Source organism: Saccopteryx bilineata, chromosome 2 (genome assembly GCF_036850765.1).
Source record: "Saccopteryx bilineata isolate mSacBil1 chromosome 2, mSacBil1_pri_phased_curated, whole genome shotgun sequence".
Taxonomy (NCBI): domain Eukaryota; kingdom Metazoa; phylum Chordata; class Mammalia; order Chiroptera; family Emballonuridae; genus Saccopteryx; species Saccopteryx bilineata.
The window spans coordinates 107,100,731-107,128,137 of NC_089491.1; the positions used below are offsets into that span (position 1 = coordinate 107,100,731).

Consider the following 27,407-nt stretch of genomic DNA (forward strand, 5'->3'; position numbering starts at 1 on the left):
AATTTCATTTCAAAATTGACACAATGAATTCAACCTAATGCAACTAGTTACATCTTCACAGGAGGCTTTATGGAGACCGAAGCTGCCGCTCAGGAGTCCCTGGGGTTAGGCAAACTTGGAACGCAAGCTGAGAAGGATAGAAGACTGAAGAAAAAGTAGGTTTGGAGATTTTTTTTCCCCTCCTTTTTTCTTACTTTTATTTAAGTGACATTGCATGTGGGGAATTTTAAAAGAGACAAGTTGGAAAGAAGACAGACTGAGGCAGATATCACCCTGGTGTTACCTAAAACTATTCAAAGCTCAAGTTTTCTGGTTCAAATAGGCTAAGTTTGAAATGAGTATAAAACATATTTTGCCTGTAGTTGAAATAAAGTTTCTCTAAATATACTTGTGTTATTTCAAAACACAAGTATATGTAAATATTTAAATGTAGCCTCACACCTAATGTAATATTCTGTTTGATGTTAAATTCTGTGCTGAATTGGTATGATAAAATGAGAGCTTATACCCTCCATCTTCGTTTTTCTTCTCATGACAATTAAAGTATCTCCTCTTAAAATGAAGTTTTTAAAAGCAGAACATTACTGTGAGTGATTGACTAAACTTATTTTAGACTCACAGCAGATTGTTTTGCATCTGTCAGGAAACCGATAGTGAATCCTTTCATTCACATATAATATGGAACATTTAAATGACTTGCAAAATTGGCAAATTTTGAGTCTCAGCAGCTATCAGAAAGGAAGTGGATCCATAAATAATATTTTTGGATACATAGTAACATTTTCAGTGACAAAATAACACCTTTAGAACATGTCTTTTAAAAGCCAAAGAATTTCTCTGTTCCAGGAACTGTGAGCTGGTGTCTCCTTTCCTTCCCTCTCAAGTGTTCATGGCTCTGGTTATCAGTATTGTAATGGAGATCTTCCCATGGTTATAACACTCAAACTAATCAATTTACTTCATATCTTGCCATCTCACTTGCTTTGTAGGTGTTTACTAATAAGAAGGAAATATATACTTGCAAGTACAGAACTGTGCACTAGCCTAATTGTTTCATTAATTTGCTACTTACAAAAAGTAGGTATTCATCCAAATTCTGTAGAAATACAGTGCAGATAATAGAAGTAACATTGCAAGAATTGTTGTTGTTTTTTAAATGCAATTAAATGTTTGGTCATATTCAATACTAGTAAATATTTTTTCCTTAATGATTACTCAAAATGTACATTTAAATATTATCATAATATCCTGGAAATCTCTTAAATTTGTTTATTCCTATTATATTAGACTTTATGGTTATTAATCCAGGAAATTTTTTTTCAAAATCTCCTTTGATTATATTCTTTAAAATTTATTTCAAGTCTAAAGGATTTTCAGTTTTAGTCACTGAAAATTACTTTGAGTCTAAAGGAATATGAACAGTCAAAACCCAGCTTGGTGAGTGGACTCGGTTTGTTTCTCTTAAAAGTTAGTTTTTATTTTCCCACAATGAAATATTTACATTAAATGGCAGTCTGTCCAGTATTTACATTCATACAATGCTGGTAATGAAGCAGTATATCACATAGCTCCTTGGTTGTTTATAGGATCAAGGTAATGTCCTTTCTGACAGCTATTAGAAGTTAAACATCTCAATTGTACAATTATTTTAAAAATAAAATATTTAGAGTTAAAGGTTAGCTATTATTAACTTTACAAACTGTTGGATTGATGTGATATTAATGTTTTGGGATTATTTTTCAAATCCTGTGTACTCTCAGTCAGAAGCTGATTTTAGTTCTGGATTTAGTTTGAAAATCTTACTGCACTTGACTCTTGAGTTTTATTTTGCACTATATTTTGGAAAAATGTGAATTTAAGATATATTAAATAGAATGCTGTCTTTAACATAAAAATAATATAAAAACATTCTTTAATATAATAAAAGCTAACATTTTTTAGTATAACTATTTCCTGTAGGATAAAATGTATTTGGGTTAAAGTGGATCTAACAGAGTTAATTCATGGAAGAAAAGAAGTATTCGTTATTATTGTCTATCCCATAGCAACCTTATGAGCAAAAATGTGTAACTAGAATTTGTGAGACATATAATAGCGCTATCACTTATTCAGGACTTGCATGACTATACTGTGTTTCCGAGTTACCAAAGTGTGGAGTGTCATCATGTAATAAGTTTTAGAAGATAGTTATTTTAAATAATAGAGTTTCAAAATTTATATTAAACTGTTATTATTAATTATTATTAACCATTGGCACCTTCTCAAGTTTTCCAAAGTATTTAACATTTTTTAAAACAAGTTCATGTTCCTTCTTTGAAAGAAAATAGACACCTTATCCTCTTTATGTTTCAAGAAATATTATTTTCTATCTCAAATTTTCATGTTGATTTATCTTCTTTCATGATGGAAAAAATTAAAGTGCATTTTATTGAAAAGATAAGGAAAACCATAAAATGGAACTTTTTCCAAAAAGTTGAACACTGTAGGCTATTCATGCATAGTTGCGATGACTATGATTTTTATTAACTTGTTATTATTGTTATTATTTTTATTATTATTATTATTTTAGTCTTTGGCAAACAAAAAAAAAAAAGGCATTTCTTGGACAAAGTACTTAACTTAGATTTATATTCACTGTCCTAAAGTTAATATCAGAGATTCATTAGTCTCTGTGGGAACTGGCAGACCTGGAAAAAATGTTATTTTTAACTTCTCTAGGATATCAGGTATTTACAATTGACAATCTGTGATTTTAAAATTAATTGGGAATAATTTTTTCCAAAGACATTAGTTATGACACATTTTTAAAAATCATACATTCTTAGAACAGCATTCAAACATTCCAAATTTTTGCAAAGTTCAGAAATTTGTAATGTTGCCAGTCTCCAAGAAAGGTCTAATTTGAGATAACATTTATCATCCAGCAAATTGAACAGACAAGTGTTAGAACAGCTTACTAGATCTGTGTTCCCACTTTATTACTTTTACTGTACTTTCTGGTACAGACATTTATTTCTCTTACATTTCCACCTTTTGTCCTATGATGAGAAATAAGAAATCAACAATACTGGATCTACTAAAACACCCACTGTTCAAAAAAGTCTTACCAAAACACCCACTGTTCAAAAGTCTTTCTAAGTGGGGTATTATCGATCACACAGGTGCTAGTCTTTCATCAGAACTCCAAACCTAGACCTAAAGTCATCTATTATTGTCCTACCTGGTTCACTTTCACTATCCCTGATTTCTGCTGTACTTTCCTTTAAAGCTTCAATTCCCTCATTTTTTTTCCCCAGCAGGTTTATATAGAGTGCTGTTAATACCTATGCTAATGTGTCAAACTGAAAGTAAATCTTTCACTACTTTAATTTTTCTGGTGCTCCCCCTTAACATTTGACCAACTTTTCTGTAATCTCATGGTATAGCTCTCCTAATCTTTTAAGAATTGAGTCACTTATTATACTCATTATGTATCTACATATTAAAAAACGTAATTTTCCATAATTTTTTTTGATGTGTACTCCTTCTGGAGTGTCACTACTCTCTGATCTTGTCCATCATCTTTTGTTTGATTGATTTGGAAGATAAATACCTTTTCTGATTTAATACAAACTGAACATCTCCCTTATTTCTAAGACTCACATTTATGAATGACTAGACCTAAGAACTTCATCTCTTCCCTTTCATATGTGTCATCTAATCTTCAAGAACTTATTTCTCTTCCTAAATTCTCCAGGCCAATGTTTTAGGCTAAAATCTAAAGCTACTCATTCAGGCTGGTCAACCACACAACTACAAAAATAACTGCATGGCATAATATAAGCTACTGCAAGGCCAACAACTACATGGCCTACCCCATCAGAAAGCTCATTTTCTGAATGTTCTTTAATTCCCAGAATCTCTGCATTTCACTTAGAATAATATAAATGTGGTATTTTAGGACTTGGTAAATAGAAACTCTGGTCTATGACTAAGTTTAGAATCTGATAATAGACAAGAGTCAGACAATTAGGTATCAAAGTGTCAGCCTTATTACTGAAAGAGCATGACTTAAGTATGTGGAAAGGGAGGGTTTCCTAAAAATGAACCCCCCAAGTTAGATAAACTTACTTAACACAGAAAGATCTGAACAGATACAGGCTTCCAATGTGAACAGTTGTAAGCACCACCTCTTGTTAAAAATAGTATCTACAATATTATATTTTTCCATTGATTTGACAGAGAAGAAGAGGAAGGAGAGAAGCATCAATTCGTTGTTCTACTTTGTAGTGCATCTATTGATGGCTTTTTATATGTATGTGCCCTGACCAGGGCTTGAACGGGTGACCCCAGATCTAATAGACTGTGCCACCGGCCAGGGACACTTCTACAATATTATGATTTCGTAACCATGTTACTCTGAAATCAAGGACCATAACCTCAAAAAAAAAAAAAAAAAAAAAAAGGAAATGAAATTTTGTCATTAGAATCTTTTCCTAAAGAATTTTTGAAATATCAATGTTAAATGAGTTTGTATTAATGTTTCACTAGATTTCTTATCTAATTCTTTTCCTCCTAGAGTATATTTAACTTCCAATTCATTACCCATATCACCTCCCTAGAAATATGATGATAGGGTGTATGACAAACTCACTAAGAATTCACAGATTTGAAAATATGTTTTACACCTAAAATTAATTGAAAATTGCCAAAAGTGTTAAATTACTTATTTAAGATGATGTTCCCTCAACACTTTGAAAGACCTCCTCTTCCTGTTTCTGGTTTTCTATCTCTTGACTGTCATGCTTTCATACAGAACATGTAGGATTTCTTTATATACTCTCTTTCTCACTCTGAAAGTTTAAGATTTTTCTCTTTATCCTTCGGGCTCAGAAATGTTATAAGTTGAGTGTTTCTACTCAAATATTTTTTGTTTCATTTTTCTACTTTATGCTTCTAATGTGAAGATTTGTTACACTGTACTATCTTATACTTATTGACATAAAGGACTTTATTTCTACACTATTTCCAAGAAGCTAGTTTTTACAGATACTGTGGCATTAAAGTTGTCTGTCTCAGTAGCATTACACCTTTCTGACACTCACCAGAGTTCTTGACAGGCAGGGAACATATTAAAATTCATGAATACCCAGTGAATGATTAGTTTTCTCCAGAAATATAAATTCTGGAATTTTTATATCAATTTTTCATCAGCTAATATTTTTCTCCTGCATTTTTAATACTGTGTAATTTTTTACAAAAACATATATTCATACTAAAATCTGTATCTTGAGAGGAATTGAAATACATATATCATATGAATATTAATATTTGGCTAATTTATCACTTTCAATTTTTTGTTATAGGTAATATATTATTATATGTTTTATTTGCTGTGCTCTCCTGAATGGATATTACTGCTAAATGAAAATGGATTTTATATTTGAAATCAATTTTTCAACATCATTAAAATGAAATTAACATTCCAACTCGGCTATCAGCAGCATCCTCTAGAGAAGAGTTTTATCCTTCGAGCGTGGCAGTCACACTTAATGACTACCAATGAATCTTTGTGTTAGAACTTCAAAGACATAACAGTGAAGCTCTGTAGATTTAGTTAATTTATTTCCATTGCAATCCTAAGGGTCTCCTTTAGAGCATAATCTTTAATGTGTTTTGAGACTCTGCACTTTTAATCTTTACCATTTGGAAGGTTCCGAGATTGCCTATCTCTAAGCAAAATAAATGTCACAGAAAGTATTCATAATTAAAGGTATCATATCAATTCCACAGCAGTCTTTCATTTAATAAATATTTATTAAGGACCTATGTGCCAAGTTAAATTTTAAAACAGGGTTTATTTCAGAGGTTAATTTGTAAAGACGTGCTAGAAATTTTTAACTGCACTTTTCCATCTAAGTAATATATATATGGAAAGTAAATATTTTCACTTTCCCCCACAAATATCTATTTTGTAAACATGTTAGAGGAACTAAATCTTTCCAGATTAAGCAAAAAGGGGAATTCACTGACAGGATGTTAGAATTCTCAAAGATTGCAGAAATAACAGAGCCAAGACAACTTCTGATTTTCAACATTAACAAATTGTGAACTATCTCTAGAGTGTTGCTAATAACTCATATTTCTTACTTTGCATTTGTAAAATCTTAGCTGAAAACATCTGATTGGCCTAATTTAAAAAAAAATATTTTTACTCAGATCAATTTGTTACAATCAAGCATTCATTTAGTTACAGACATGGAATACGGGAGCACTCCTTGGCAACCGGCATAAAAGAATCTAGTCATGCAGAATATTTCAGAACATAAATATAAGGTTCTCAAATTTCTCTCTTTGGTAGTGTGTCCCAATTCCTTCTTGGAACTCTAAAAGTGTGTCTTCTCTGCCTGCACTGAGCTGGAGCTATCTTTGCCATGGCATCTAATCATGGATTATCCTGCCTAACTCCAACCATGGACAATTTTAAGAATTGCCTGAACCTAAAAAAAAATAATAATATCCCAAAGCTAAAGGTCAACATGCATTGAAATTTATTATTAAAGTAATGCTAAGGAAAACCAAAGTGCTCTTTCTATATATTTGATCTATTTGGAGAAAAGAAAGAAGAAGGAAGGGGTTGGGTTGCTGTTTTGAAGCCATAGTACAATATTAATAGATTACAGAGTAAATACTGTATTTTCCCATGTATAAGACGCTTCCATGTATTAGACACACCTTAATTTGGGGGCCTGAAATTTGAAAAGCAATATATTATATAAGGTTATTGAACTCAACTTTTACTTATCATAAAATTCATACAACTTTCATCACTGTCAAAACTCCCATCCATTAGCTTGTCCTCATTTGTGTCTGATGACAAATAACTGTCTTCAACAAGGAGCACAAAAACAAGTACGAAAAAGCGGGACATGCAAGTAAAAAATCTACAACCACTGAATAACAAGATGCACCCAGTTTTTAGACCCCAAATTTTTTCAAGAAAAGGTACATCTTATACACGGGGAAAATACAATAGAACAGAAGCCATATATAGTTTTCATATTCTCTGTCCTTGTAAAATGTAAAATAATAATTAATAAGAAGAAATTAAAACTCAAGATAGCTACATATCATAGAAGAAATACCTTTTCTAAATATACTTTTGTTTGTTTTGATTGATATTAAAGGAACAGACATGAAAACAAATCCTTGCCCTTAAGTATTTCCCAGGGCACTTTTTCTTCCCTAAGTCAGTGATCTGTGAACAGAATGAGAAAAGTGTCACAAGCCTGAAATCATCTCATTCTCTTATTTAAAAGATGTTCTTCGAGGTAAAGACTGGTCACCTCACTGTAGTTTTCCAACTAAGTGGAAAATATTCATAAGATGATAACCAAGAGTAAATGGAGTCCTTTAACAAGAAGCTGTGCCCTTCAAAGTTTCAAACATTTTCTAGACATGGAGATGATGGAAAATGCTCTGAAAATATCATTTATTGATTTCAGCAAGGTATTTTATATATATACCTCATATTCTGTTCCATTTTCATCCTCATTTTTTATGTAGTAATGTTAGTAATCTCTTTTATATGTAATAAATATTTAATAATCACATTGAGCAGTTATAATATGCTAGCCACTATTCTACACATTTTATGTTGTGTTATAGCTTTTCATTTTCACAAAGCCTTAGAGGTAGTAACTACTATTTTCTTTTACACATGAGGAAACACAGTTGTCCAGGCACTGTGGTGTACAAAAGTGCAGATCTCCTGAGTCCTGATTACATCTGAATGACTTAGGATTTCAGTTTAAAAAGTGTATAGTCTAGTCTTTCAGCTGGACCTGGAATCCCTATGTAATTTAAAATGATCTGTGTGAGGAGTCAAAATAAGAATCCCTCATTTTCTTTATACTCTGAAAAAAGCAGCGTATATTTTTCCCTAGAGAATAATTTCTTACCCGACTCCAATCTTTCCTTCAAAATGAGCAACAAATATATTCAAACCAAATATAGGGAGTCCTCAGGTTATGACACAGTTTCTATGACAGTGACATAACTCGAATTTTGGTGTAACTCGAAACAAACCCTAACCTAACACAAATGGAACACTTGCTCTTTTAACAATCCAAGATGGCGTAGGTAGGTGTACTAGGGGATGCCAACCCCCTCACTCATATGCCGTGTTACTGCATATTTTTTCACTGCACACAACTGTAGTAAGGTCAGTAGTCGTGGCCACCGTCACAGCCGCCTGGCCTGTGTAGGTTCACATTTGATTCGGACAGATGGTAATGAAACAGAGCCAAGAACTGGTGGGCCATTACCTTTCATTCTAGCTCACACTGAACAGGTGAGAAATACACACAGGGGGAAAACACTTCCCTTTCCATTCAGGGCTCCCAAAGCCACTGACTCATCCGAGTATTCCTAGAATCAAAGGCCCCACCAGCCTTATTCACTTTTGTTCCCCATCTCCTTCTCTCTGCACAAACTGCACAAACTGGCTTCTCCTTCAGTACTCCGCCATCTTGGCTACCTCTCTTCTGCAATGCTGATGGCAGGAACTGAATGAGAGAGTCCTCTGTCTTCCTTATTTTATAGTGTAAAAATTAAAGCCTTTAAGCCAATATACAAATAAAGTCTCTGATACAAAACCACTTATCTGAAGCATAAATGGAATTCCTCATAAGAGTGCACCACCCCAGATCATGCAAAAGGGTGTGGGGAAAAGCTTAATTTTGAAAAGATCTTAGTAGTAAAAGGGTGAGAAAGGCTTAGTCTTGAAACTAAGCCTTAGGTTATAAGGACCTTACCAGCTTACAGCCTCTCTCCCACACTCAATGCAAACTATAAACAAGCAAATATATACATCATATTTGCAAACTTATTTGACCAATAGCAACCAAACTAGTTTGCCCACATAGTCTTTTTTTTCCCCTCTACCAAGAGAGAGGAGGGGAGGCAGACACAGACTCCCACATGTGCACTGGTCAGGATCCACCTGGCAAATCCACTAGAGGGCGATGCTCTACCCATTTAGGGAGTTGTTCTGTTGCTCAGCCTTTCTCAGTGTCAACAGCCAACTTGCTCCAATCAAACCATGGCTTTGGGAGAAGAAAGAGAGAGATAGAGAAGGGGAGGGGTGAAGAAGCAGATGGTCGCTTCTCCTGTTTACCTTGACTGGGAATCAAATGCAGGATATTCGCAAGCCAGGCCGAAACTCTACCACTGAGCCGAACAGCCAGGGCCCCACGTAATCCTTAAGTATGATGCTAATGATGTAAGCTGAAACACATCTCATTTTTTAAAGTTTTTATGGGAGTGAGCATCATAACTTGAAACATCATATGTTGAGACTGTCATAACCCAAAAACCCCCTGTAACTATTTTAAGACGAGGAGGGGTAGGTAGTTTCAAAATACAAGATAAAACCATGTTATAAAACTGACTTTTCTGATATAATTAGTCCCACAGAATACTGCAAAGTTTGATATAACAATAGTAATGATCACTAACAAAAAAGCAATGTAAAAAGTTTAAGTGTGTGATTTAATCAATCTAATATTTATTTCAATAAAACTTACAGAGTTAGTGTCTAATAACAAGGACAATTTAGTTCCTTTTCTAAAAAGAAAAAGGAGTATCACTAATTAAGGTACATGTAAATATAATATTGATGTCTTAATCTAGAAAGAATTCTCCATGCTCGTCTCCACAAACTTGAGATGTCACATTAGCTCTGTATTGTATTTTTCATAAGGTTATTGAAGATGTGGTTTCTTTCCACAGTTATTTAAAATTAGCCACTCATGAAGCAATTTCCTTTTACATGTCTCTGCAAGGAAGACACTGCCTTTTTTGAAGGGCAGTGATCATTCGTGTCCTATTGCCATGGTTTTATAAAGAAGCAGTCTTGACTAAAGCTTTCCTTTAAATATATATATATATGTATATTTTATTCATTTGTATATGCAAACATACAATGAAATGTGTTTTCTCCAGATTCCACTTAAAATTTTAATTTTGGGCTTGACAGGGTTAAGTTTGTAAAACTAATGAATAACAATATTCTTAGAAGAATAAGGATTCTTAACCTTTCTTAAAGATGTCTCCAAAAGCTATTTGAAGTCAAGATTAACTTTAAAGAAGTTGTTTCTAAAGAAATGCCATGATGACCCATACTTAAAACTTTTGAACCATTTTCTTTCCCTGACAAAAATTACTAGAAATGTGCTCGGCTATCTATTTTTATCCATAGCCCATCATCTGACTTTCTATGTAAAGTAGTTCCTATTGTTGTCCTGGAGTGCTTTTATATCCACATGTTTCATAGCCTAACCTTTGAGTCTCAGGACTCCATCATTTGCAATAGTATTCTTTACTCCAATTCAGATACCTCCTGTGGTCATAGTCTGACTCTTGTCATCACCCCCAAGTCATTCTGTTCCAAAATTACTGATTTAACATATTATTTCTTTCTAACTAGAGTCTCCTCCTTTCAACAACAGTCTTTAGCAACTTCTCCCACTATCGTGTATTTCAAAACTTCTATCCTTTCCCACCTCACTAGCCTTTTCTGTGCTCTCCACTCTCCCTATTTAGCAGAGACTCCATGGTCATAATTTCAACAAAACCAAACTTCTTAAATTTCTTTTCTCCTCTTTCATTTGCTTATGTCCACGCGTCATAACCACAGCCACCAGAGAATTTTTGTTCTTCATGTCTTTATTTGGGCAGCTCTGTGCTACTGGAGAAAGTTACAGCAGAGAGACCTGCACCAGCTTCATCTGGGATTCCAACAGTGCCCGGAAATCTCAGTGTCTCCCTCTGACCAGTCTTCTACTCTCTGCAACTTCTGTTAGAGACTTTCACTGTCAGATGTGCATCTTATGCAGATGAGCTCACATTCTACCGTCAAGAGAATAAAGAAAACAAAGCAACTGAGTACTCTGAATTGTTTTTTATCTAATACACTCTAACACTTGCCCCCATTCTGCGTTTTTATTATTACAGAAAATTAGGTTTTTGTCTTTTTGCTTAAGGCCATCCCTTCCCATTTTCTCAGTTATGTTGTGCTGATCTCCCACTCGATCTTATCAAATTCAGCTCTCTTCTGTGTTCTGGCCACCACTCTTTCAACATTCTCAAGCTTAACCTATTAAAAGAAATCTTTTCACCTGACCTGTGGTGGTGCAATGGATAAAGCATCGACCTGGTTAGCTGAGGTTGCCAGGTTGAAACCCCAGGCTTGCCTGATCAAGGAACATACAGGAAGCAACTACTGTGAGTTGATGTTTCCAGCTCCCCCCTCCTTTCTCTCTCTCTCCTGACCTCTCTCTAAAAATCAATAAATAGGTTCTAAGAAAAAAAAACACACAAAAATACAAGAAATCCTTTCTTCATCCCACTTTTCCACTGCAGTTACTACCCATTCACTCCTCAGTATGGTGCTGATAATTGATGTAAGAATATTTCCCTTATCAACTTGAAACTACAAAAGCAAGCGACAATTATAGTCCACAGATAAATCTCATTTAATAAATTATTTCATGTGAAGTTTTACATCTCCAGTTTATGAGTTTATAAACAGGTAAAGGACCATTCATTTGATAGGAGATCCAGAAGATTAAAGTTAAACAACTGAACATTAAAGGCACTTGTTTTGGAATATGACATGTGCTAGCTGGCAACGTCTTCTTGTTTTGTCCAGATGTACTCTGATGTTCCCAAAGAAACATTATGCTAGTAATTGGATTTGATCTGCTTATTCATTAGATGGTAACTTAACTTGTCCTTTTCTCTGTCAATTAAAATTTGTTATTTAGCTATTACTTCCAGTGATCTTTAGCTAAAAACAAAACAAAACATTGTTCCAACAGACTCTTTCCTGCTATTATCATAATCTTTACAATCTATAGTAGAAAGAAAAGGAATAATGAGCTTATAGGTGACTAAATAACTGCTTATAGGAAAGAATTTATTAATTTTTATAATAAAAATTAAACACTTTATCCAACCAAAAAAATCTGCATATATACATCTTCAATACAGATTTATAATATATTACCACAACTCTCTGAGTTACTTATGAATATAGCTTTTTTTTTTTTTTTTTTTTGCAGAACATGTATTTTAGAATGTCATGAACTGAAAAACTTAATATTCAAAGTAGGATAGCTCTTAAATGTGTCTCTTAAATAAATTGACTATGGAAGACAAGACAGTTCATAAAAACTATGAGAAATCAGATAGCTTACACAAATTGATACCAAATATATTAGAACTTTAAGCAATACTTGTTGAGTGATACTTTTTACTTGTTTCCATCATTTCTCATGTTTTATACTTAATGTATTTTTATAGGTACAAGTTTCCTATTTTCAAAAAAATAATAAACATATTAAGAGTATTAATAGTCCATTTTCAGCAGATTTAATCTGCTTATTTTATTGGAGAGCAATTCCTAGAAAACTGGTAAGCCACAGAAGATTATGTTATCTATGGGAAACATTGGTCCAAATTTTTTGCAGTTTTCATGTAAAGCTTAAAAATTGCCTTGTTTTCAAAGCTCATGAAAAAGTTCACAAGTATGTTAACAAGGAAACCACCTTCATTACTTAGAAGCTATCTCTTTCTGGTCTTAATTTTCCTTCTGTTTCATGTATAATGTAAAAAGTATGCCTTAAATTTCTCAGGATGTAGTGATGCCAACTTGTATGGACGATTATGTTTTTTGTTTATTTGAGAATTTAAAGCGTGTGTCACAGCTGTCCCAATGCTCACCTCAAAGAATGTGCATTTCTTTGTAATGCCTATTTAAGAAAATAATAGGAGGTTTCTCTGAATGAATGCATTTAGAGGAGGCATGTGCAGGGTGTTCCATGCCGCATCAACCTTTTCTTTGTAATGATTATGCAATTTAAAAAACTCTCACATTCGCCATATTTCTGAGATAGAAATTTCTGCTTCATATTTTGTTACTTTAAATATATTTTATGAGTTGTAGTAAAAGTTTTCTATTATGCTTGTCTAGAAGTTTTTAAATAATATTCCTATTGCTTTTTTGTTAAATTATTTAAATCCATCTTTTTTCCAGCGCCTCTACTATATTCAGGGTGCAAGTGGGCTTCTTCAAACACTACTTTTAAATCAATGTTGTTTTTGTAATGAATTCTGATAATATGGGTAAACCAATCTCATTCATTGTTTTTCCTCATGGCAACGTTTATGAAGATCTGTTCAAATAAATGTGTCTATTGAAAGAGATTCAATTGACACAGTCAACATTTATTTTGTCTGTTCAAACAAAAGAAGAAGTAATGTGGCAAGGAGAGAAGAGTGATAGAATTTTTTTTATACTTTCTCATGTTCTAGTAACTGGCACAAACATATTTACAAAAATAAAAATACTAATTACTACTATAGCACTTGTTAAAATAAAAAAAATTATGGACCTAGAATGCACCAATTTTTTTTCTTGCCTCAAATTAAGTTGAGGACATTTAAAATTAGAACCTGCTAGTCAATTTGACCACATTATGTATGAGAACTAGAATACAGATATGCTGATACTCAAACCAGTTCTTTCTTGAAGTTGCTGACTCTCCAGAAGTCTTGGTGTATTTTATCTTGAGCTCTAACAATAGGCTTAGAAGGCTGTATGAGAATCTCAGTGTCATTTAGTAAGTTATTATGCTTCTGTTTGTAAAATAACCCAGGTGTGCCCTGAGGTAAAGAATGCTCTTCATCGCCTGACTGGGCGGTGGCGCAGTGGATAGAGCGTTGGACTGGGATGCGGTGGACCCAGGTTCAAGATCCCGAGATCGCCAGCTTGAGCACAGGCTCATCTGGTTTGAGCAAAGCTCACCAGCTTGGACCCAAGGTCGCTCGCTGGCTCGAGCAAGGGGTTACTTGGTCTGCTGAAGGCCCACGGTCAAGGCACATATGAGAAAGCAATCAATGAACAATTAAGGTGTTGCAATGAAAAACTGATGATTGATGCTTCTCATCTCTCTCCATTTCTGTCTGTCTGTCCCTATCTATCCCTCTCTCTGACTCTCTCTCTGTCACTGTAAAAAAAAAAAAAAAAAAAAAAAAAAAGAATGCTCTTTATCAAGGTGCTTGATTTCCCTGCCCTGGGTATACTAGAGGCTGGGGAAAATGTGGTCATGCATGTTTTAAAGTGGTTCATTTTCAAGAGACAGACTTACTGGTCAACTATTCAAACAACCCTGATCATGCTTTTGGACGCAGTGAGTATGAATGTGTCGTGGTGAAATAAAAATAAGGCACCCTATTTCTCTCATATCCGAGCTTTCGCACATCTGAAATAATGCTCTTGTTTTAGCCCATGGCTTCCTTTGGATTGAAATGTATCCATTAACGTTTGTGTGCTTTTCTTTTCCATCCATCCTTCTCCATCTCATGAAAAGCACATCTGGGTAAGTGACATCACCATGGCTGCTGAACATGTTTGCTTTCAGCACCACCCTCTTTTTCTTTTATGTTCAGTATTTCTCTTTCCCGTTGTAACACAGACTGCACTGCCTCTGACCTAAAAACTAAAATTGTGAAGTGTGTATTTCCACATCATAAAAAGAATCATTGGTTCAGAGAAATGTTTATATTTAAATGAATCATTTTGGCCTTCCAGGCACTTAAGTTTTTGTTTTTGTTTTTTTGGTACTGTGAGACACATATCAACAGATATGCCAGTCGTCAATTCCCCTAGTTCTCAAGTCATTCTCTGGGGCTTAGTGAGATGACCAGTGAGGCTATTGGGGACTTTGGTCTAGGCTGCTTGGCTGACTCTGCCTGTGTGTTCCCTAGCGCTCTGTGGTTCTGCACCGTCAGTGTAGTCAAGAGACAGTCTTTGTCAGGCACCAGAACTGCATTTAAATGAAGATAGTAGAATGCTGGATCTTCCCCAGTAGAACTTTTACACTCAGATTCCAAAGTTCATCTTGGTTTTGGCTGAACCCTTTCATTCTGTGTTCTTCCCATTGTTTCCTGTACACAAAACTTTAGAAGTTTCTGCTATTCGGAGTACAGTTTCAAATTTCAAATCTTATCCTTTGAACTAAAAATGAGACAATGCTCCTATCTAGTCTGAATACAAATTGGGCCTCAAAGGAAAACAAATTATGCATAATTTTTATACAATATTTACACTGGTATAAACTTCTGCATTGGTAACATGGTGAGCTATTTAAAACACTTTTGATGAGGGGATGTATTGCTTTTCAATTCAAAGCCAAAAGCTGGGAAGGGGAGGTGAACAAAGTGGTTCCAATGAGATGCATGTCCAGGAAGCAATGGAGAGTGTCAGGAATTGACTAGATAAATATTTATTTCTCCTACTCTAATTTCAAGTTATAGTCACTACTGCTACCTACTTAATGATATAATATATTTACTAGAGTTAGGATAAGTTATGATATTTATAGAAGCTCTAATCAGTGTTCCTAAAAATGAAAGGCAAGCTGCAGTTCAACTTGGCTGGCCAAATGGATGTAGTAAGAGCTTACATGTTTGAAGTAATACATATTTTGACATTGGATTTTAAAGCATTTTTTTAATGTCATTACGTAATATTGGTCTTCCATTTTATCAATAACGTTCTTTTCAGTTTCATTAGGAAAATAATCCCAATAAATAAAACTTTACTTCTCTGTCCCTTTTGAATATAATATTGAAAAATAATAAGTTTCTGGTGCATTGTCACTTATGGACTTTAAGAAATTGATATAATTACCTCAATTCCAAAACACACAGTTTCTTCTTGTCTCACATGTGCTCCTGGAACTTAAAACATTTTGACCTCAAAATCATTCCCTTAGTATAATTGCTAAAAGGAAGTGAAGGAAGTTAAAAATGTCAGGAGAAGATAGAGCAAACAGTGACGATGTGTAAAAATTTGGGGTGTAGAATTCAGAATCAGAAGACAAGGGTTTAAACCCCAACTTTCCCACTTGTTTGCTGCATACCCTTGAGTGACTGGGTTAGAGTCTCTGCACTCACTAGTTTGGCTTTCAACTTCTTCATCCTCACAACAGTATGGGGAAATACTATAAGCTCAGAAGTATGAAAATTATAAACTTCAAATCAGAGTGAAAGGGGGTTCAAAATTAGATGAAGTCCTAAAGCCATCCAATCTAAATGGAATGCACATAACCTGAAAAATTAAAAATTACCGATGTTCTTTTAATAAGTCCCTAATTTACTCTCCGTAAATGGCTGGGGAGAACAAACCACAGTGTCTTAAAAAAGTGAAATGGGCCTGACCAGGCGGTGGCACAGTGGATAGAGCGTCAGCCTGGGATGCGGAAGAAACTAGGTTTGAGACCCCAGGATAGCCAGCTAGAGCGTGGGCTCATCTGGCTTGAGCAAAAAAAAGCTCACCAGCTTGGACCCAAGGTCACTGGCTCGAGCGGGGGGTTTCTCAGTCTGCTGAAGGCCCGCGGTCATGGCCATATGAGAAAGCAATCAATGAACAACTACGGTGTCGCAACGAAAAACTGATGATTGATGCTTCTCATCTCTCTCTGTTCCTGTCTGTCCCTATCTATCCCTCTATCGGACTCTCTCTCTGTCCCTGTAAAAAAATTTAAAAAATTTTTTTTAAATTAAAAAAAAAAAAGAAAAGTGAAATGGTTTAATGAAAGGTAACCCAAGCCCCTTTAGTTTTCAGCAGCAGCATGAGTAATCGCGTTGTTCTATCACATTTATGCGTGTGTGTTTATAACTCTTTAATGGTTTTGATTAAATTCAAAATAAAGTGAAGAAATAAATTATGTAAACCCCAACTCAAATTCACAAATATATTGAATTTCTTGCTTGAGACTATGCTCTCCATTTCAAAGCAGCTTGGAGAAAAAAGGTTTCAATATGAATGAATTCGCTTTTTAATGTAATCAAATCATTTCAGTTCTGAACAACCTAGCATGTGTTCTTAAACTCCAAATAAAACACTATGTTCATATGCAATGGACTTTTATATGTACTGCATTTGAAATGTGCCATAACAGGATACACAAATTCATACACTTGTGCGCACACAAAATCACAGGGTGATATGCTTTCCAAATCAAGTCAAGTATGTTCATGTTGGATTTGAAACTCTTAATTTTATGTAGCTAAATATGTATATTTAAGTAATCAATGTTCTAACGCAACTGATTGAGATTTAGAATGCATTCTGTTCAGAATAATTATGGCAATTAAAATATATTTTTTCAGCTTGCAGATGTTAAAAGAAAAATTGAAGTGCATACTCTTACTAAAGTTACATTATGAGAGTCTGTGATTTGAACACAACAAATAAAACAAAACAAAAAACTTTTTTGAAGGGCCACATTATCCAATGATAATTCAAAAACTTGTATGGTTAAATTTCTGTTCAGAAAGATAATAGAATTATTTGTGCACATTGGATTGACTCTTGTCCAGATTCCAATCACGTATCCCAAACCAGGTCAGACTCTAGGAATCATGTGGAATGGTACTATTCTGATGATGTGGCTCAAAAAGTAGACTACAGGAATACAGTAGGGAATACAATTTACTGAAACAAAAGTATCTGAATGTAAGCACTGGCTGATAAATTCAATATTCACAACTATTTACTGAGCACCTCTTTTCTCCCTGACCCTGTTTCAGATGCTTCAAATTTATTTCTGAACAGAATATATGAACTTATTTTCTATTGAGAGATGACAGAGAGAAATAAACGATACTCTGTGTTAGAAGATATAATAAAAACAATAAAGCAAGAAATGGGGAGGAGTGTCTGGTCGGGATAATGGGAGGAAGGGTAAGAAACATTCAGAAAGAAAGTGACACTTGAGTAGAGATTTAAAATAATTAAGGAAGTAAGTCATGTGGAGATGGAGAAGACAAGAATTACAGAGGGAATAACAGCTGCAAAGGTCCTGAGGCAGAAAGAGGCCTGGCTTTTTTCAGGTAACAACAAAATAGCCAACATTGCTGGGTGGTATGGAAGTTTAGTCAAAGAGATAAAGAGAGTAGGGTGGCTTCTAAAAGCTTCTTTGGCTTTTATTCTAAGCGATACAGAGGAGTAATTTAAAATTTGTGAGCAGAGGAGTTAAGTCATCTGACTCAAGTTTTAACAGTATCACTCTAGCTTGTGTGGTACATTTTTATTAAGGAAGTAAATAGAACTTTCACAATTAAAATGTTCTAAATTTTAAAAATGGCTTTTGTAAAAATATTTAAAAATTTTTTATTTATAAATGGCTTTTAAACAACTCATATAATTCACTTGTAAAAATGTTATGTGCTTTCTAGGTGTTGAGTGTGTATTTACTTGCTTTTTTACTAAATGTAGAGAAAAATGATTATAAATGTGCACTCGTTTCTTACATTTTGACGCCACTCTCTCGTCACATAACTGAAAGTGCTTCTTCCCATAATGGATATAACATTACAACTCTTAATAATGCTCACCTTTGTAGAGGTCTACTCTAAAGGAAGTCTACTCTAAATTTTTTTGCACACATTCCATACTCAGTCCTCCCTCCGCCTCTCCACTCTTACTGCTTGTCCTGCTTGGAGCCCCATCCCAATATCCTTCCTACCTGCCCTTCAAAGTTCAGCTGCCTCAGTCTTCACCTATTGTTTCCATTGCTATTAACACCCTTTCCAAAATCCTCAAAATCAGAATGTGCATTACCAATTTTTAACATATATTTGTATATTTCACTATGTTTCCAGTTTCATATGTTTACTTTTTCAATCTAACCAGGGATCTCCTAGTAAACTGGGTCCATGTCTATTTCCTCAGGTCTCAGCTCACAGCATGTGTTCCATAAGTACCTTGTGGTTGGGGTTTGACCCTTCAACCCATTTCTGTCAGTATTTCTGTTACAGTGAGACTTGGCTATTTGGATCTGGTTTTCTATGAAAGAATGACATAGGGAAGCCTGAGGGAATGGGTGATGGCAGAGCAAGCAAGGCGAGAAATCTCCCAGTTTTTTGCATTCCTGGCGTCAGTGTCGCTGTTCCTTTTCTCATGTGCTGAATCGCTTACTTGCAGAAGTTACCCATGTTTCTCTTGTTATCCCATCAAATGAAACAGTAGTTGATTTATGTGTCTCTTCACTCTAACTTCAATTTTTGTCTTGTCTCCTTGCTTATTTTTCACAATGCATTTTTTATAATAGCCTTTGCAAACACAAAAAGCTCTCATGTTGAAAGACACTTTTGAATATGTACATATTTTAACATATAGTCAACCATAATAAGCTATTGCTTGATTAATAGTAGGAAACAATCAAATACTTAATTTTGGAGTTTATATACTATATTAATAATGGATTCCTGAGCACAAAGTACATACATTCAAAAAACAATTATATATATATTTATTATTTTTATATAAAATCAAAGTGTACTAAGGAACAGAGTATACAATTTATAATGTAGTGCTGGCTAGGTATATATAGCAAGAAAATAAACTTGCTATTTCAATAATGAACAAACTCAAATTGGTTTTTTAAATGGATGTCAATTCTAAAGGCTAAGTAGTAGAGACAATGATTAAAATGCTTCTGTCATGACTCTTTACAGCTTTTTATTGTCAGAAACAAACATTTATTGTCATCGAAGTGTTTCACTTTCATTAAAAATAGAAGTGATTATAAATAAAAATAGGTGTACTTTGAATTTTACAACTTACATTGCTTTGTTGTGATGTGAGTAAATTTCCCTGGAGTTCTCTTCAAAGGGGAAGTAATTTTGTAGTCTAGAAAAAGAACTGACTCCCAAGGTAGTCACCTGAACCCAGGGAGAATTCTAAAACTAAGCACACCGTTTGAATGTGGCTAAAATGACCAAATTTATCTTCGCCGCTATATCCAGGCATTTCTTCTACCATTAAAATTATAATTGAAAAATGAGCAAGGCAGATGGAAGAAGCCACAATTAGATCCAATAATATATGCTTGAATATGTGTATGTGGGCCTTTTTCTTGTTTAAGGAGTAAGGTATTTGCTGATAATATAATGCAGCTTCTTAGTCCATTAACATTTAATGATTGAATTTTAGTGAATAAATGTAGAGAATTCTTTTTAGATATCAGTGTTTCATCTGTAATCAAATCAGTGAGTGATTTGCATGTGTTACTCAAAGGAAGGAGCAATTCTGCTCTTCTGTATTATCTCATAAAAAGCTTATAAACGATTACTAGATTTTTAAAAATAACATTACTAAAAACAATTACAGCCATCATTTTTCATATTCTAATAATCCTTGTTATATACCTCAGGCATGAACTTCTAGAAGAGGCTCGAAGGAAGGGATTACCTTTCGCCCAGTGGGATGGGCCTACTGTAGTTGCTTGGCTAGAGGTAAGAGAATTAAACCAGATGACTTTTAATTTAATCACTACTAATTTGATAGGTTTGTTTTGTTTTATGAAACGGGTAAAAGCAGGTTTCTGAAGTCACAGCTTTCCGATAGCCTGGAATAATAGCTCATAAAGGAAATATTTGCTTTATCTAGGGGCCTGTGAACATTGTGATTTTACTCTGCTGCTTTCTTATGATTGTGACAGAAGGATGCACCCAGTGGGGTACAGAGAAGTTTCTCTAAATTCCACCTTCTTTATGTCTAGAGTAGGAGCAGGGGGTCTGGGGAAACTCAGTCATACCTGAGCAGGAAGGCTTCAGGGGGTGACTAGGACAATGAAGGAAATACATATTTAACCTCAAGAGGATCTTTATGCTACTTAGCAGTAGTGCTCGCTGCCCCTTCCATATTGTGGGCTTCTAGAACCTGCTGGGATACGCCAATGTCAGGGCTGAGAAGAACGAAGGTTTTTCCCACCTAAAGAGTCAACTAGAAGTCATTGTTTTAATGGTTTGTGGTTATAAAGTCAGTCACCTTTATTATCATATCATATTCAGAGCTGAAGAGTTTTAATCAATGGAAAGAGTTAAAACTCATATGAGTTTTAAAAATGACCCTAAATAGATAGCTGTAAAAACAGGTTTTTCCTTTTGTAATGGAGTGGGAAAGAGAGGGGGTGTCTTGGTTTTATTTTATTCTCTCATGTCAGTCAGGGGATTTTTAGCATTTCAGTAATCAGAACTGCTTCTTCCAAACATGTCTTTAAAATTACTGTACTTTAAAAATCAATGATAAGACAAAGTGCTTAAGAAAGCATACCTCAAACTTGATAGCACTTCTTGTTCAGTTCCACGCCAATCAAAGGAGCTTCACTTTGACAGAGTCCACTGCTATTTGGGCAAATGATGAACAATCCCTTTGATTAAAAAAAAAAACACACAACAAAATATCAGATTGACTGACATTAAGGGCCTAGGAAATGACAGGTAGTAAAGTTTGTGCTAATTAAACCTTTTTTGAGCACAAAAGAAAAATTGCTCATAATGTGCTTCCTAAAGTGACTCAAATTGTGAAATGGAATAAATTGAATGAACAAGCCAGGTGATCCAATGAATGGGAGCTCTTAACACTCACCTCTGTGAGCACCTCCTGTGTGCACAGCCTGCTGAAAAGGATGCAAGTCCTTTTAAGGAGGAAGTCTGATGCTTCACACCCTTTATCCACTTCAAAAAATGTTTAAGGTCTAATCAGGGATGACTGTGATAACAATGTATTGGCAAGCATTTGGGTAAATCCAAGCATGTCACATCCACAAGTTTTTATGTAGAAATCTAAATATCTTACTTAGAAGAGAGGAAGTGGAAAACAATTAGGATACAATGAAGCTATATTTAAACATTTAGTTATTTTGAACAACTTAAGTTTATAAACTAAGAGGTCAAGTTTCATCTTCGGTCATGTCTAATCCTGCCTGTCAAAGTAAGATCAATTACTTGTGACTAACCTGTTGGAAGAGCATATAAACAATTTAATTTTTTTTTTTTTTTTTTTTTGTATTTTTCCAAAGCTGGAAACGGGGAGGCAGTTAGACTCCCGCATGCACCGACCGGGATCCACCCGGCATGCCCACCAGGGGGCGATGCTCTGCCCATCTTGGGGCGTAGCTCTGCCGCAATCGGAGCCATTCTAGCACCTGAGGCAGAGGCCACAGAGCCATCCTCAGTGCCCAGGCAAATTTTGTTCCAGTGGAGCCTTGGCTGTGGGAGGGGAAGAGAGAGACAGAGAAGAAGGAGAGGGGGAGGGGTGGAGAAGCAGATGGGCGCTTCTCCTGTGTGCCCTGGCCGGGAATGGAACCCAGGAATCCTGCATGCCAGACCGACGCGACGCTCTACCACTGAGCCAACCGGCCAGGGCTATATAAACAATTTAGTCATGGTTAGACTCCTTCTCTGTTTTCTTTTATCTCAGTCACAGTCCTTTCCACATTGACTCAAATATTTGGCTTTTTTTTTTTTTTTTTTTTTGCTTGGTTGTTTCTACTCTAGGAACAAGTAACCTTTTAATATGGCAAATATATATTTTTTAAATGAAAGCTATCTGTAATTAGTTAGTTATCACTGTGTAACAAATTATCCCCAGACTTAGCATTTATTTTCCTCATGACTTCTGTTGGTCAGGAATGTGGACATAGCTTAGCTGTGACCTCTGTTCAGGCTCTCACAAGGTTATAAATTAAGGTGGAAGCCAGGGTGGCAGTCTCCTCAAGGCTTGACTTGGGGAGAATACACTTTCAAGCTGACACATGTTTTCACAGTCGTGTTTCAGTGTCTTGTTAGCCATTGTCCTGAAACATCTGTTCTTGTGCATGGGGGCATCTTCACAGGACTACTCTCACAACATAGCTGCAGGCTTCCCACAGAATAAGAGCTCCGAGAGGAAGGAGGGGGAGAGGGCTAGCAGGTCTGAAGCCTCAGTCTTTTTGCAATGTAATCTGGAAAGTGTCATGCTATGACTTTGATCATAGTCTGTACCTTTAAAAAGAAGTTACTGAGTTCAGCTCAAACTCAAAGGAACAAGATTATATAAGAGCAGGAATATCAGAAAGTGGAGCTCGTAGGGATTTGTCTTGGAAACTACCCAACATATTGCCTTAGAATTATAAAGCTGAGTCCCTTCACTTTGCAAATGAAAAAAATAAGGCTGAGAGTTAGAGGTTTATTCACTGATGACAAAGAAGGTCTTAGAGGCCACGCCTTCTCATTTTCGGCCTTGTATTTTGCTGATTTAAAATTTTCTTCTTCCTCTTACTTATTACTTTTCTCACTCTCATGTTCTCCTGCTCGATCTGTTCATATCAACAAATGAAAGAGCCTTTGACAATTAGTATTTTGGATATTGAAAGACCAAGGTTTAAACTGCTCACCTGCATGCTCCCCACCTCCTACTCAAAGATAAGTAAGAAGTAGGGCTTCTTACCCATAACTCATGCTGGGGGGAAAGTGGAGAGAATATTCCTTTTTTTAAGTATACATAATTCAGATGCTATAACATGCATGTGAGTTGGCATTCACCCAGGGTTTGAGATGTGTATCACACACTGTGATAGGCTCATTACACTGCTGGATAAATTGTCTCATTATGGCAAAGTTGAAAAATTGAAATCCCTAATTTTTAAGTTGTTGCTCTCTTTAGGTAAAGTTTTCTAGGTGTTTATAACTGTCTTTCATTAGCACGTTCTATCCTTCAAAAAAGATGTTCATATAGAACATCTAATGAAGTTTATACTACTATCAAAATGTATAAGCTGGCCCAAGGCTTAGCAGCGCTGCAGGCTTTGATCACAAACAGGACAGGGAGGCAGCAGGGCAAGACCTTTCTGTGACAGAATTTCTCCACTCCAAGAATTCCAAGAAAAATTATAAATGAGAGTCACCCACTTTTTTCCCTTTTTTATTGAATTTATTGGGGTGACATTGGTTAATAAAATTATACAAGTTTCAGGTGTACAATTCTATAATATATTACCTGGTATGTTCACTACCTCTGAAGTCACTCATTATATATACAAACACTGATTGACCCTTGAATAAATAAAGCTTGTTCTCCTTGTCTTAACTCCAAGGTGGGGTCGAGGGATTTGGTGTTACATAAATGTTAGTTTTATCCCTAATAATAAAAATTAATTGTTGCCCTGGCTGGTTGACTCAGTGGTAGAGTGTTGGCCCAAAGTGTGGAAGTCCCCAATTTGATTCCCGGCTAGGACACACAGAAGCACCCATCTGCTTCTCCACCCTTCCCCCTCTCATTTCTCTATATCTCTCTTCCCCTCCTGCAGCCAAGGCTCCATTGGAGCAAAATTGGTCCAAGTGCTGAGGATGGCTCCGTGGCCTCCACCTCAGTGGCTAGAATGGCTCTGGTTTCAATGGAGTAATGCCCCAGATGGGCAGAGCATCATCCCCTGGTGGATATGCCAGGTAGATCTTGGTCAGGCATAAGCAGGAGTCTGTCTCTCTGCCTCCCCACTTCTCACTTCAGAAAAATACATCCCCCCCAAAATTAATTGTTAAATTGCAGACTCCAGAAACTCAATTTCAAATTTTTAATTCCCTACTGTCTACACGGTGTTTTTAAATAAATCAATGTCCCTGCACATCTGTCTCCCCTGGGGAAATAATAATAGCATCTATCTCATGGGATGGTGTCAGTAAGAGCATTCATATTTGGAAAGTACTTAGAATAATACCTCACACATAAAGAGACACTCAAATTCAAATTATCATTATAATCTGTTTGTGTCTTTTTTTTTTCTCTACCCAACAGCTCTGGTTGGGAATGCCGGCTTGGTATGTGGCAGCTTGCAGAGCCAACGTGAAAAGTGGTGCCATCATGTCTGCTCTGTCCGACACGGAGATCCAGAGGGAGATTGGGATCAGCAACCCTCTGCATCGCTTAAAGCTCCGGTTAGCAATCCAGGAGATGGTGTCCCTAACCAGCCCTTCTGCTCCTCCAACATCCCGAACTGTGAGTCAGCTTGTGCTCCTTCCCTCTCCCAGAGCTGGGTAAACGACAGAGGCAAATAGAGGCAGCATGCATTTTCATGGCAGCAAGGATTCTTCTGAAGAGATTTAGCTTGCTCCTCAATAACCTTGCTGCTACTTCCAATAGGTTTCCAACGGACAAGCTGTGATTCCTATCAGATTTAAAGGCTGCAACCAAGATAGACTTTTGAACTAGTCTCTAGACTAAAGTTTAATTTTTTCTCTCAAGCTTACTCTTTTTTGGGATTTATTTTTTAATGTAATTTAACATCTCAGCTGATTAGCTGTTGGCTTTCGCGCTTTCTGAAGATACAATGCTTAACACATTACTTATGAAGCAGTTTTCATATTTATGAAAGTGAAAAAATATTTGATGTTCTTTAAATACCAAGTGGAATGCCTTCCTTCAAAATCTGTTTGCTTCTCACTTATTAAACCCTATTCTTCTTATAATTTTACACTATCTTAATATTTGGAAAAAACAAAATACCTAAAATGAATCCATACCAGACAACAAATTTAAATACTAAGAAAAACTCTCAAATGATATTCATTCTTTCTCTGCCTATTCCTTAATTATATCTTTTGCTGATAAAGGATATGATTTCTGATGTTAACTGGACTTTTATGACCCCATGTCTAATAAAAAAATAACAAAATATGAAAGAAAGAGGTAAATTTGAGAAGTTGATAATAGATAGAAAACTGATTTTACATTAATGCAATTTATTTATTTATTTATTTATTTATTTATTTATTTATTTATTTATAGTGAGAGAGACAGACAAGGAAGAAGAGAGATGAGGAGCATCAACTCGCACTTGCATCACTTTAGTTGTGCATTGATTGCTTTCTCATTTGTGCCTTTATGGAGGGCAGAGAGCTCCAGCCGAACCAGTGATTCCCTTGCTCAAGACAGTGACCTTCGGCTCAAGCCAGAGACCTTGGCTTCAAGCCAGTGACCATGTTTATGATCCCACGCTCAAGCCAGATGAGCTTACACTCAAGCTGGTGACCTCAGGACCTCAAACCTGGGTCCTCAGCATCCCAGGTGGATACTCTATCCACTGCGCCACCTCTTGGTCAAGCATTAATGTAATTTTTATATGTGGTGTTCAATAGTTTTAGAGAATTTGCTTCATTTTTACTGTATCTACCTTTATATTTCTCAGTATACTAGATTTTAATGTCAGAAATATGTCAAATTTAAAAAACCTTTTAGGGGCCCTGGCCAGTTGGCTCAGTGGTAGAGCATCAGCCAGGTGTGTGAAAGTCCAGGTTCAATTCCAGGCCAGGGCACATAGGAGAAGTGCCCATCTGCTTCTCCACCCTTCTCTCTCTCCTTTCTATCTCTCTTCCCCTCCTGCAGCCAAGGCTACATTGGAGCAAAGTTGGCCCAGGTGCTGAGGGTGGCTCCATGGCCTCCGCCTCAAGCACTAGAATGGCTCCAGTTGCAATGGAACAACACCCCAGATGGGCAGAGCATCACCCCTAGTAGCCATGCCGGGTGGATCCCGGTCAGGTGCATGTGGGAGTCTGTCTCTCTGCCTCCCCGCTTCTCACTTCAGAAAAATACAAAAAAAAATAATAATAAATAAAAACTTTTGTCTCTCTGTCATAATTCCAATTTAACTTCTTTGTAAATAACGTAGAAAAAACATATAATTTAACAAACTTAAGTATGACATATTTTCAACTGTATATAAATGCTAAATATACTAGCTGAAATATTACTCAAGTTAAAAAAATTATTCAAAACAGAAGCTGAGAAGGCCATTAAAATAGCTATTATAAACTGAATTCAAACCTGATAGTTTCCTGAACATCACAACTGGTTTTCATCAACCCTCTCCTCTCAAGAGCAAATGCATACAAAATTATTTAAAATGTCTTGCCTTGCAAAATTAAAAGCATTGGAAATTCCAGTTTCAAGGTGGAAAATAGCATATACTTTATCATTTCTATTTAGCATCCTAATTCATTTCCTAATGGAGAAATAATTTTAAACACTATTTAAAAAGGTCTAAGCAAACTAAAGGACTTTAAAAGCTGTTAGAGGTAAGTGAATACTCAGTTGTGTAAAGAGCAGTCAAATGTGAGAAGAGCTCAGGAGACACTTCGTAGTCTGACCTCAGTGCACCTCAGAGGCTCTCTTTCCTCTGGTCAGAACCCTGCCGACACAGAAGTACTTTCAATTTCCTAAACTTTTCTGTCCTTGATGAATTATCTGCTCTTCTAATTGATCTTCTGCCTGGAACATTCTTCCTGTTCCAGGATGATCATCCTTCTCTAACTCCCCCTTCATCGAATGGTTCCTGAATGTTCTCTTTCTACAAACTTTTCACTAAAAGCTTGCAATTCTGGGTCTGCTCCCCCTCCCTGAATCACCACTCTGATAACCTTTAAAAACCATTTTATCATTTCTCTCCTTGATTTATACCACATTAGGCCAGGCAAGAATATTACCATAGTCCCTAAGCCTTAACTCAGTGCCAGGCAAATTGTGGGTGATCAGTAAA

At 35.7% G+C, this 27,407-nt stretch overlaps 1 protein-coding gene across 14 annotated transcripts in view; it reads left to right on the top strand.

Moving 5' to 3' along the window:
- Positions 1-27,407, top strand: part of PPFIA2 (PTPRF interacting protein alpha 2) — a 516,618-nt gene that overhangs the window by 461,072 nt on the left and 28,139 nt on the right. For all 14 annotated transcript variants that reach the window (XM_066257567.1, XM_066257574.1, XM_066257566.1 and 11 more), the window contains 3 exons: positions 62-155; positions 20,268-20,349; positions 24,671-24,871. In XM_066257567.1, coding sequence (XP_066113664.1) covers positions 62-155; positions 20,268-20,349; positions 24,671-24,871 — 377 coding nt within the window. The remainder of the gene's footprint in view (positions 1-61; positions 156-20,267; positions 20,350-24,670; positions 24,872-27,407) is intronic.